This window comes from Anopheles arabiensis, chromosome 2 (genome assembly GCF_016920715.1).
Source record: "Anopheles arabiensis isolate DONGOLA chromosome 2, AaraD3, whole genome shotgun sequence".
Taxonomy (NCBI): Eukaryota; Metazoa; Arthropoda; class Insecta; order Diptera; family Culicidae; genus Anopheles; species Anopheles arabiensis.
Window position 1 is genome coordinate 16286974 of NC_053517.1, and position 12704 is coordinate 16299677.

General features: G+C 51.9%; 2 protein-coding genes across 3 annotated transcripts; both read left to right on the forward strand.

The window, feature by feature from the left end:
* Positions 1 to 4803: 4803 nt before the first annotated feature.
* LOC120898148 (hepatocyte nuclear factor 4-gamma) lies at positions 4804 to 9263 on the forward strand. Its single transcript, XM_040303600.1, has 7 exons — positions 4804 to 5658; positions 6003 to 6216; positions 6292 to 6386; positions 6513 to 7055; positions 7145 to 7244; positions 7316 to 7452; positions 7539 to 9263. The coding sequence occupies exons 1-7, from the start codon at positions 5538 to 5540 to the stop codon at positions 8198 to 8200; spliced, it is 1872 nt and encodes a 623-aa protein (XP_040159534.1). The 5' UTR covers positions 4804 to 5537; the 3' UTR covers positions 8201 to 9263.
* A 199-nt stretch (positions 9264 to 9462) lies between these two features.
* On the forward strand, positions 9463 to 12696 carry LOC120898149 (gonadotropin-releasing hormone II receptor-like). 2 transcript variants are annotated; one of them, XM_040303602.1, is made up of 7 exons: positions 10960 to 11123; positions 11205 to 11328; positions 11416 to 11564; positions 11638 to 11737; positions 11818 to 12025; positions 12098 to 12221; positions 12298 to 12493. In XM_040303602.1, exons 1-7 carry the CDS (start codon positions 10960 to 10962, stop codon positions 12491 to 12493), a joined length of 1065 nt encoding a protein of 354 aa, XP_040159536.1. The 2 variants fall into 2 exon arrangements, with proteins under 2 accessions (XP_040159535.1, XP_040159536.1); XM_040303601.1 differs by having other exon boundaries at positions 9463 to 11123; positions 11818 to 12221; positions 12298 to 12696.
* The last annotated feature ends 8 nt before the right edge of the window (positions 12697 to 12704 follow it).

Sequence of the window (12704 nt, forward strand, 5' to 3'; positions counted from 1 at the left end):
ACACAGATACGCATACGGGAACTAATGATCGGGAAATAGTCGATAACGCAACAGATCTCCTAAGGTGCGCGACATCCAGTGGCTGCGTTCGGCTCCATAGCTTTTCTTTGCCAACCACAGCATCTCAGGCAACTCCCTTGCCTTTGTCTGTCAAGCCTTTGTTCGCAGCGACGGCATGGAGGATGTAATTGAAAGACATCCCTACGAAATTGAACTTGGATTAATTCCCTTCCAAATTGATTCTGAATACTCCGAACTGATTGTATTGGTATGTATAAAATAAAGTTACTGTGAACAAATCTATTAGGAAGGACAGCTCACACAAAAAAAACTAGAACACAAAAGAACACGAAGAAGACATTTAAAACGACAATGAATAAAATAAGGCATAATACAAAAGCGTAAGAGACGAAGGAGGAGAAAGAGAAGTAGAAAATGAAGAAGAAGAAGAAGAAGTAGAAGAAGAAGAAGAAGAAGAAGAAGAAGACGAAGAAGTAGAAGAAGAAGAAGTAGTAGTAGCAGTAGTGGTAGTAGTGGTAGTAGTAGTAGTAGTAGCAGTAGTGGTAGTAGTGGTAGTAGTAGTAGTAGTAGTAGAAGAAGAAGAAGAAGAAGAAGAAGAAGAAGAAGAAGAAGAAGAAGTAGAAGAAGTAGCAACACACTATCGGATGAACAACGGACATCGATCTTCGTCGATATTTCTTACGGCCACTAAAACCGTATAAACCGGTCTCGTGGTACAGTCGGCAACTCGAAACAGAAACATTGTTATATTGTTGTTAAAACTACGATTGGTTAAAAAGCTTCCTTTGTCATTATTTTAGCTCACCTTCAAACAAAACGCGTCAGAAATAGTAAAATCTATTATATCCCTACTTCCCCAGCAAAACCAAAACGCTCGTCCGCCAACTGAAAATTTGAAATGGAACACACAGCCAATCTCACCACGCTGTACACACCCTTCCATCGGGAAGGAAATTCACCACGGTTCACACCGCGCACCGTCTAGCAACCGTGAAATCAATCTACGCACGCATTGGTGAGAATCAGCTGTCAACACATGCACTCAAAAATTAATTGCACATAACTGTAGTGATGTCGGTTGTTTTATGTAATTTTTGTTGTAAATATTTGTAGTCCCAGTGCGCCCAGTGTGGTGTAGTTTTGTTTATTGTTTAGTGCTGTTTCTTGTTATTTGTGTTTGTGTGTGTGTATGTGACTACCTGTAAGGTAAACTAGCTTGCGCTCCGCACAGTCCCATCATCGGTCGGGTCATTGTGTGCGCTGGAAGGCGATCGAGGATCGCGGGTTTGTGTGTGGCGCTGTGCAGAGAGGATCGCCGTCGTCGTCGTCGTCGTCGCTGGGTGGCGGCGAGAGCACAACCCCAGTGTGCAGTCCGCATACCTACAAGCGAGCAAACGCACAGGGAAATCTCGATCGTTGTCGTCGTGGTCGTCGTGGTCGTCGTCGCACGGTGGTGTTGTGTTGTGTGGTTGTACGGTGCTGCGTTGTGTCATTGCGTCACGGCGCTCGGTGCTTGATTCGGCGCGGGGCCCCACAATCGCCACAATTGTCGCGGAACGCGCGCACCGTCCCGTGCGTGTGTGTCGTCGTCGTGTTTGTGCCGTATCTTTCTGGAACGGGAAGGCATATTGATAAGGCGCCCCCCTATCCGTGCTCCCCCGCTATCCGTCCGCGAGTGCAACCGTCTCGTACTGCAAGGGGGAGAGTGCGCCCCTTGAACAGAAGGGTGTGCTTCACAAAAACCACGAGAAAGGGAAGGAGTGCGCAAACAGAGACAAGTAAAATCCACTGCCGAATTGACCGATTGATTGAACGGAGTGAGCGAGAGAGAATGTGGCGGAGAAAGAGCGAAAGAGCGAAAGAGAGAGAGAGAAAGACCTGTTGCTTGAGAAGAACAGTGTCGCTTGATCCGATGCACACACAGATGGGTTTGTTTAGTGTGCGCCGCACATTCCCGATCGGAGGCGCTGAACCTGTATTGTTAAGGTAATTGTAGTGTGCTACAGGTGTGCGACCACATACAAGCCCTGCTCTGCAGGTTTACCCCCATCACCACCTTGCTGCCCATGCAGCTGCCGAGCGTGGCTTTAATCATCCGACGGCGGAAAGTGTCCCGGGGTTTGTGTAGAAAGTTGCAGCCATCGCGATCGTTGTGTCATGGCGCGCGTTGCGGTGGCAGTGGTGTGGTGGATGATGTTGTGATGATCGGCTCCCACCACCACCGTCCACTCGAGGTGGTCGATCTCGATTTTCCGATCGCGAGTGACCGAGATTTTTGTTGCTGCTGCTGCCTGCTTTTCTCTGTCGCTCGCTCTCTCTCTCTCCCTCTCTTGCTCTCGTGGTATCAGCTGTCGGAGGCTGTGTGGCATGTAAACAATTCGATTCCCAGCAGACCGATCGTGGAATGCGATCCAGAATGGTGGTGGGGGGGGGGTCGTCGGGGTGGTGGAGGGGTATTGAAGATGGCGGGAATGAAAACAAAAACTCCACTGGCCCACCTCCCCCTTGAATATGGTGGACCGGGACAGCAAAATGATTGTGCCCTTTCGGATTGTGGCCCGCGATGGAAGGAATCGCTTCCATTGCAATTGCAACCGGAGCCATCATTATCATCGAATGCCATTCCATGTGTGTGTGTGCGTGGGAGTAGTGTGTAGGGCTGATAAGACTGGCATCAAAACAGAAACACACACACGCACACAAAGGGCGGTTCGATTGTAACGATCATCCTGCAAACCACCTCTCCGATCTGGCGCAAGACGAGGACACACACTATGCCGCAATTATCCTCCCATACTGGAAGCTTTGTCATTCACACAGTTGCCTGGGCACTGAAACGAGGAATCAGGAAGCGGGATAGATGGACCGACCGCCGTTCCTTCCCTGCCAACTCCACAAGCGCAAGCGAAATGATGATCTTCGTAGATGAAATTACGTCGATCGCAGTTGGCAGCGGAAGAGTAGTCGTCAGCCTGCACGGATACCGCATCACAGGCGCGTTTGTTTGAATAGCGTTTTTGTCTCCCTCCTCGTCAACTGCCCCATCCCTTCCTCGATCTATCCTACTCACTCTTTTTTCTGTAAGTAAATTTCTGTCTGGATGGCGTCGTTGGCGTGTTTGCGCCGTGCTGCGTGACTCTAACAGGGGGTTGTGTTTTTGCCACCGCAAAACACACAATTACGCCAACTCAGCGCAAAAACAGCAGCAAAATATGACTGCGGAGAACGCAAGCCGGGCACGAACAGAACGTGTAGTACTGTTGGTTGACGTTACTTACGTGCGTTTGCTGTCGTTCTTCCTTGACCATATAGACTTAGGTGTAGACACGACACGAACGTTTTGGATTGGATGAAAGAAACACAAGATAGAAACACTTTTCAATAAGTGATCGTGTGTCATATTTTTGTACAAATTCCTCTATCCATGGAGGAATATTTAAGATAGGGCCTCATCCCCCCTTTTGGGCTTTACACGCTGTACACGAGAATGCCAGAAACACACATACACACATACTCAGCTAGCATTGAAGTGAAGTGGGGTGAAGGGTTTGTGATACCGCCTGGGGCCGATAATTATCGATAGGGAGTCGCCGCCACGGTCATTGCTACCGGGCGGTGGGATTAGTAGCCCACCACCCGGCTTTACCATTCCTGCTGCGCGAGCGCGCCTTCTTCTTTGCGCACAGGTGACAAAACGCCGCGGAAGAAAACATCAAGTACCCCTTTGGGGGGAGGAGGTGTGAGGAGGCGTGTGGGTGTGTCTGTGTGTGTTTGTCATGGGGAGGATTTATGATGCGTCTGATTAACTGCACCCGAAGGCACGGAATGGGTTTTTTTTTAAAGACAAGCCCCGCAGTAACATCGCGCGCACATTAAATGCACACAATGCGGCGCGGAAGTACAACATTTACCACACTCTATGAGTTCGGGACAGAGAGGAAGGGGTGGTGGTGGCGCGCTAACATTAATGATCACTGCTCAATTTTCCAATGAAACGCGAATGAAATCACACGCCTTCGCGGCACGATCGCGCGCCGTACTTTGTTAGAAGGAAGAGAGAGAACGAGACAGCAACAAAAAAAAAATGTGGGGGAAACGAACACCACGACCACTACTGCTGCCGTCTCTAGCAGTCGTCGAGTGAGAGAGAGGACGGCCAAGATCCGCGAAGATCACGTTCTTTGATTGTCTTTTGTCAATTGAGGCAAAAATAAAATAAAAGCAGCCATTGGCTAGTTGCTCTCGAGATGTGTGTGCTTCGTCACCATAGCCGCCACACACTTGCACAGAGATCATCCCTCCCCTGTATCCGCGTGGGCTTTATCCGCGCCTTGTGGCCGGTGGGGCAGAGCGTGAAGATGTCTTGCGGTTTGGCGAACAGTTGCTTAAAGCTCCTCCACTAGCTTGTGGCTGTGCGATTGTTCTGTTTGTCTTCTGCCCCCCACCCCTTCCCTCCCCCCCAACACTTAACATCCTTCGCTACACAAGGTTAAACGTCCCCATTATGTAAACGATAATGTTTGGGCACATTAGAGAAGCACCACAGAGGAGGGAGGGAAGAAAAGAACAAGACAAGAAAAAGGCACCATACGCACACAAGATTGACCAATTAAAAAAAACATACACACACACACACACTCTTTTGCGTCCATCTTAGGGTCCAGGCAAACCTGCCGAGTCGAGGGATGGGAATAAATAACATACACACGCACACACACACACACACACACACACACACACACACACACACACACACACACACACACACACACACACACACACACACACACACACACACACACACACACACACACACACACACAAGATAAGAGATAAGACCGAAGCTTCTCACGGCTGCCAATCACTCTTCCCCTCCCTCCCGGTCGGTTCGCTCCGTCCGTCGGTGTGGAAAAGATGAGGCTGAAAGAAGGCTCGAGATATTGGTAGGTGATGGAAGAAGAGTGGCAGTTCCTGGCAGCAACGAAAAAAGCACCAGCCATCGCCGCGTAATCGCTCAGTACAGTGCCGAGCGTCGCGGCTGCTGATTAACGCGTCGTCGATTTTCTCGGTCGTCCGATTCCGATTCCAACCGAAGTATTGATCTCGCCCGTGTGGTATTTTCCATCCACCGCAGCCACCGACCGTCGCACAGGATCTCGCAGTGTGTGTTGGTGTGTGTGTTTCTGTGTTCGAGAGGGTTGGTTCTGTTGCGGGGTAGCGGGAATCGGGGTGCGCGGGAATCGGACGGCAAATCATCGCACATCACACACCCCGCGCGCCAATGTGTCGCGCACATAATCTCTAGGCGGCCAGACAGCATCGCGTATCCGCGTACGAACACTGACGCGAAGTGAGAGCACGACGACGACGACGACGACGACGACGGCGCTGCTGCTGTTGCACCCAGCACGAGGCTACGACGGCCGCAGACGATCGTGCGCGCTCCGAACCGTCGAAACGTCCCCGCACGCGCGCGCGTTCGGTGTCTGTGGTAGTAGTCCCCGTCCCGGCCCGGCATGATGATGCAGTTTTTGCCTCTTACAGAATGTGTACCACTGCTCGCGAGCCAATATGCTGCAACGACCAAAATGTCTAACGCCGGAATAGAGTACAGCGAGCTGAACGACCGAACGAAAGGTAAGGGCGTGTGCGGTGCAGGCGCGGGAAGGAGGGATGCTTCCGAGCAAAACTTGTGTTGTGCTGTAACTGCCCAGCAGCGGTGTCACGGTGTGCGGAAGGTGTGCTGTGTTTGTGCCGTTGTCGGTAGTCGGGGAGGGCCCTCGGACGCTCGGACTCGTGGGCGATAAGAATATCTTTCCCCCATCAAACAGCTCTATCGCAGCATATATATAGAGGGTGTTGTTATGTCGGTGTGTTGTTGGTGATCGCGCACAATCTTGCCTTTGGTGTTCTCGAAGGTCCCTTTGATTCCCGTGTCTAACGATTTTCTTCTTTTTTCGCTCCCTTTTTTCTTGTTCCAGGAAGCCACGACAGCCCGAGCCATACGTCCGATACGGCGTATGAATCATGCCTGAGTCCCCTGCAGCCGAACGATAGCGGCAGCTTCAGCGCAATCAACGTGTGCGCTATCTGCTGCGATCGTGCGACGGGCAAACACTACGGTGCCGCCTCATGCGATGGATGTAAGGGCTTTTTCCGCCGGAGCGTAAGGAAAAACCATACCTACTCCTGCAGGTAAGCCGGAGCGACGCGAACCTTCCGGAACTAGCACCCGTACGCTTACACTTTCCCTCCCTTTGTTTGGTACAGATTCTCACGCAACTGCGTGGTGGACAAAGACAAGCGCAACCAGTGCCGGTACTGTCGGCTGAAGAAATGCTTCAAAGCGGGCATGAAAAAGGAGGGTAAGGGCAAAGGGACGAGATGTCCGCGGGACGCACAGAGACACACAGTCACCCGTCTGCTGCTCCCGGATCTTACGCGATTGATAATAATAATTCCCTTGCGTCTCTCTCTTTCTCCCTTCTCAGCGGTCCAGAACGAGCGGGACCGCATCAGCTGCCGCAAGCCGAGCACGGACGATAAGAACACCATCAACGGGCTGTCGGTGAAGTTTCTGCTGCGGGCGGAAAACTTTAGCCGCCACTTCGGCGCGGCGCTGGACGAAACGAACGACGCGGAGGAGGCCGACCTGTCGTCGAAGCGGTTCGCCAGCATCAACGACGTGTGCGACTCGATGAAGCAGCAGCTGCTGATACTGGTCGAGTGGGCCAAATCGATACCGGCCTTCGCCGAGCTGCAGCTGGACGATCAGGTCGCGCTGCTGCGGGCGCACGCGGGCGAGCATCTGCTGCTCGGGCTGTCCCGCCGGTCGATGCACCTGCAGGATATGCTGCTGCTCGGGAACAACTGCATCATCACCAAGCAGTGCCCGGATGCGAACATGTCGCCCAACCTGGACATCTCCCGCATCGGGGCCCGCATCATCGACGAGCTTGTCAGTGCCATGAAGGAGATACAGATCGACGATTCCGAGCTGGCGTGCATCAAGGCGCTGGTATTCTTCGATCCAAGTACGTTCCGCGGAGGGGGGGGGGGCACAGTGGGCTCTATGGTGTGGGGCGTGAGCTGTGATGTGATTTGCTTTCCTCTCTTTCAACAGGTGCGAAAGGATTGAACGAACCTGCCAAGATCAAATCGCTCCGGCACCAGGTGCTAAACAATCTCGAGGACTACATCTCGGACAAGCTGTACGATTCGAGGTGAGCGGAGACGTAGACCGTGGATGATGAGTTGAATGGAGAACTAACCCCCTTTTTGTTTTCTTCAACAGAGGAAGGTTCGGAGAGATTCTGCTGCTACTGCCAGTGCTCCAATCGATCACGTGGCAGATGATACAGCAAATCGAGCTTGCCAAAATGTTCGGCGTCGCGCACATCGATAGCTTGCTGCAGGAAATGTTGCTCGGAGGTATGGTTGGGCCCGCCATGGTGCTGCCCGGGTCTTTTGTTTCACTGTTTCACTTACCCTGTGTGTGTGTGTGTTACCCTTTTTAGGCGACACTATCGATACCTCGTCGACGATCACCTCACCGATAAACATGATGAACACCAACAACAGCCCATCCGATTCGTGTGATACGACGCACCTCGCGCCATCGATCGGGGGCCCACCGGTGGACCACGAGGGGACCGACCCGCTAGTACAAATGTCATCGCTGAACGGACCGCCCGGCTACGGTGGCGATCCGGACGGTCTGCTCATGGACACGGTACCGAGCGCCAACAGCTACTGTACGCGCAAAGCGCCCGATCAGACCACACCAGATGCGCTCAATGGGCAGCTGCACGGTCCAAGGAATGGTGCCGGTGGTGGTGGTGGTAGTGGTACCGTACCTGCAGACGTCGGATACATGCAGCAACAGCAGCAGCACCAACAAAACCATCAAGTACAAGCGCAGCAGCAGCAGCAGCAGCAGCAGCAGCAGCAGCGTCATGTTACGGGCAGCTCGCCGGATGGCACCGTTACGGTAGCGGACATATATTTCCATGCGCCCACGAGTGTCCACGGCCCATCCTCGTCGCTGCAGCTCGACAGCGACGTCGCCATGTTCAACAACAACAATCTGAGCTGCTGCCCGGGCGAGATGACGCACGCGCCGGACAAGGGCTGCGAGATGGTGAAGATCGAGACGAAGCGCGAGCCGGAAAATGCCTAATTCCAAAACCCACCCACATCCCTCTTGCCATTCGCAACTGTGTGCGTGAATGTGTGTGTGTGCGTGTGTGTGTGAGACAGAGAGAGAGAGGGAGAGTTTATGTGCGTATAGCTTAATCATTCTCGGGGGGATGAAAGCAAACCGGATAATGGTTGGGGGTGAATGTGCAATAGTAAGCAGAAGGCTAGAGCAGAACCAAGATAGTGCTGCAGCAGCAGCAGCAAGATTGATATTCACGACGACGGTGCACGAGAAGCCGGCAAACAGTTTAGGAATGGGTTTTTTTTTTGTTTCTTTGTTTTGGTTTGCGTTGATCGTGTGTGTGCGTGTTTTTTTTTTTACATTATACTCCCCGTTTTGTTACGGCAGGTTTTTGTTTTGTTTTTGTTTGGTTAGATTTTCTTACGGTACGGTTATGGGGCGGGTGACAAAGTGGTGACAGGGCGCTAGGTTTTTCTTCACGATCGTCGCCGGTTGCTTTCGCGATCGGTTGCGCCGTGACTGCAACAAACAATACCGGTTGGTACTGTGCTTTCTGTTTTGGGGTTTCTTTCAATGAAAATGTTCAACGAATGACTGGAGTAGGCAAGAAACAAAAAAAACAAGCAAACACGCCCGTGTTTAAAGCTATATAAGTATAATGATGCTAGGGGCTAGTTAAGTAACCAAGTCAAAGTCAGACTCATTCTGTTAGGTAGGTTTTTTTTTCTTTTTTTTTTCTCTCTCTCTCCTGTACATAGATTTACAACCGGTGGTGTGTGCACATTCGGGAAGGTGATTGTTATACTCTTTGCGTAGTTTAGGTAGTCTCCCATCCCCACCCAATCCTTACCTCCCTTTTCACTCATCCCCTTCGCGCTACGGGATAGCGCGTGTTGCCCGTTTTTTCCCCTCTCGCATCGCCCGAGCTAAGGAAACGTGTTCTATATACTACGTGACTTTGTTATACTTCTTCTGTTTTCTGGGACGCAAAAGTGCAAATAAAAAAAACGACTGTTATTGTCTCTGTTTCCATATTGGTGGCCAGCAGTGGTGCGTGGTGCTGTGCTTTAAAACAAGGAAATTACGTGTGTCTGCGTTTCGCGTTTCCATTGAATGCTTCCGAATGAATTTAAAACGGGGAACAAGATAGCAGCGCGAGTTCCTCATCTCACCTAAGCAAATGTGGCTTCAAGCTCCGGGGCCGGGCTTTTGCTGACTGTGTTGTCCTAGTTGATACGACAGCCGAGCCGAGGGCGCGCTTGGGTGTGGTTGGTTGCGTTACGTTAGTTCGGCTGCTCCGCTCGCTCGATCGGTGGTAAACGCATTGCCGCTGATAACCGCGTCCGTCCGATGGCGACCCAATGGCGACACAAGCCCGAACAACGGTCCGACCCAGTCGGCCGGCTAGCCTTAGTGCGGGCAGTCTATCTATACCGCTTCTCGTGCCGCATCCTCGGTGGTGCTGCCGCGATCGATCGTTCGCTGCGGGGGGGAGGGAGTGAATTGGACGCGATCACCCCGCGACCGTGTGGCGGCGCGTATCGTTTCGCGCCCGGCGCGGCACTAATCGATTGAGCGCTCACGAGCGCACGAGAACGGACCGGTGTGGTGGTGGTGCTCAGGGAAACCGCGCAGCAGTAGCAGTACATCGGCCGTACCTACATCAACCATCGTCGCGGTGTGGCTTCAGCTGTTGTACCACTGGCAGGTGGTTGCGATCGTGAATACGTGAATTCACTCACAAAAATAGTGAAAAATCAACCACCACAGTTGCTCACTTCCGGATGCGTTCGCTCGTTCGTGGAAGATTTGATACGATCGGTGTTTGTGTGATGTGTGTTTGTCTGTTTGTGGTACAATTTTTTTGATGTTGGTTTGCTTACTTGTGTGTTAGTGCAGGCACGGTAGAGGTCTCTTCCCACATCGGTCCCTATCAGTCCGCCCGCCCTGCAAACGCATTAGAGTGCGCGATCAGTTGCTAATCATCGTACAGCCGAAGGATCTATCTCATCCGTATACAACCCCTCCCCCCTTTCCCTCTCTCCCTGTACATCTGATGCATGCATGTGGCGGTGGCGACGGTGGCAGCACGCCCCATGGACAGAGTAGACCTGGACTATGAGTTGTTTGGCACGCGCTCAGTGAGTGTTTCGGCCGCGGTCGCACATCACAACAACAGTGACCGACTGGAGGGTGGTGTTGGTGGTGGTGGTGGTGTGTAGCATTATTTATTGGTGGCAGATCAAAACCATGTCCGGGTCCGCGGGGAGGGGACAATCGAGCATATATTGCTTGCCGAAGCCTCGGTACAGTTGTGTGCCCGTGTGAACTGCGACATTGACTCTGCGGGTTCGGGGTGTGAGTGTGTGAGTTTGTGTCGTGTTGGGGCTAGGATTGTGAAGGTGCTGTTTTGGAGCACTCACGAGTGTGTCTCTACAAGCAGTCGGCAGGAGTTATCTGGCCGACGAATCTCTCCGAACTCCGAGGGCACTTCACAAAAGTGAAGGAACGTTAGTGGCACATGGTTGGGGCAGGGCAGCGATCCGTGAGCACGGGAAGAATCTCGTAATAGACTGTGAATTACTCTTAGCGCGTTCAGTTCATCATTCTAAGGAAAGAATGCCATACAAATGTGTCCGCCTGGTGGTTAACGAAACACGTGAACTAGTGATAGCAGGTTCGATCGTGCTAGATGGATTAGCTTAGCACCGAGCAACCCTTCGTAACAGTTAGCCGCAAGCCGCAGGTCCGGAGCTGCCAGCCAGCCAGCCAGAACAATGCCCAACACAATGGCCGCCCACATCAACCAGCGCATCGAGGACCATCGGAATTTGGCCGACTGGTCGTACTATGCGAACGAAACGGCCGGCGAAGAGTACTACGAGATGCCGATCGATATGCGCTTCAACTCCGGCCACATCCTCTCGATCATGGTGTACACGTAAGCGTCGGTCAGGGCCAGGGTGTCGCTGTTCTGTCGCTAACGTCGTTTCTCCCCTTTTTTATTGCATCCCCGTTACAGTACACTGATGGTGTTTTCGGCCACGGGCAACCTTACGGTGCTCAGCATACTGGCCCAGCGGAAGGTGCGCGCCTCGTCGCGGATCAATATCATGTTGGCGCATCTAGCGATTGCAGATCTGCTGGTTGGTTTGGCGCTGGAGGCATACAGAACCTGTGGCGATGTTTGGGAGGACCAATTCTTTAACACCCATTCTTCCACTGCACCCTAGGTCACCTTTCTGATGATGCCACTGGAGATTGGATGGGCGTACACGGTTAGATGGACGGCCGGTGACTTGATGTGTCGCGTGATGGCGTTCTTCCGCACCTTCGGGCTGTATCTGTCCAGCTTCATTCTGATCTGCATATCGGTGGACAGGTACGTGCCATCTGAGCCAGTGTGTTTTACCGATCGTCCCCGACTAATTGCCAGAATTTGCCTTTGTTCTCAGATACTTTGCTGTGCTGAAACCGCTCAAGGTGCACGAACATCGGGCCGTGCTGATGATAGCAGCAGCCTGGATAATGTCCGGACTGTGCAGTTTACCTCAGGTATGGTTTTTGTTGCAGTCAAGTACCAATCAAGGCCAGTTACTCAAACAGTGCGGTTCTATTTTGTGTTGCGATTTCAGGCGTTTATCTTTCACCTGGAAGGACATCCAAACATTACGGGATACCAGCAGTGCGTAACGTACCACTACTTTGAGGAGGAGATCTACCAGATCATCTACAACGTGCTGGTAATGTGCCTGATGTACACCTTCCCGCTGATTGTGATCCTCTACTGCTACGGGTCTATCTACTACGAAATATTTAGTCGTACCAATCCACGCAATTTAGGTAAAAGGGAACTCCTTCCTTATCGACGCTCCAACCACGCGCAATATTTTCACCTTATGCCTTGTTTTGCAGAGAGCTTTCGCCGCTCGTCGATCGATGTGCTTGGGCGAGCCAAGCGAAAGACGCTACGGATGACCATAATGATCGTGATCGTGTTCGTCGTCTGCTGGACGCCCTACTACGTCATGTCACTATGGTACGTGATAGAGTCATCCATGGGAAGTTCCTTCCAATGTTTAGAACATGCTGTTCCTTCCCTTCTCATTTTACAGGTACTGGCTCGACAAGGAGTCGGCCAAAAATGTGGACCAGCGAATACAGAAGGGACTGTTTCTGTTCGCCAGCACGAACAGCTGCATGAACCCGGTGGTGTACGGTGTCTTTAACGTGCGCAAGAAACACACTAAAAAACTGCTAAAGACGACACACGAGAAAAGCTGCGGCAGTCATCTGACGATGAGGGCGTAGGAGCGTTAGTAACATGGAGTGAAGTGTGTTCCGTGTTGTTGGTGAGGGAGAGATTTTAGGATGTTTGCTCCATTTTATAGCATAAGATAGCGTTACAACTTACAATTACACTACTCACGGTCTGAAATACTCTGTATGTAGCGGCTATGTACGCAATAAACCCACGATTCGGTGGACGTATCCATGAAATGGAAGGATCATAATGCTGTGT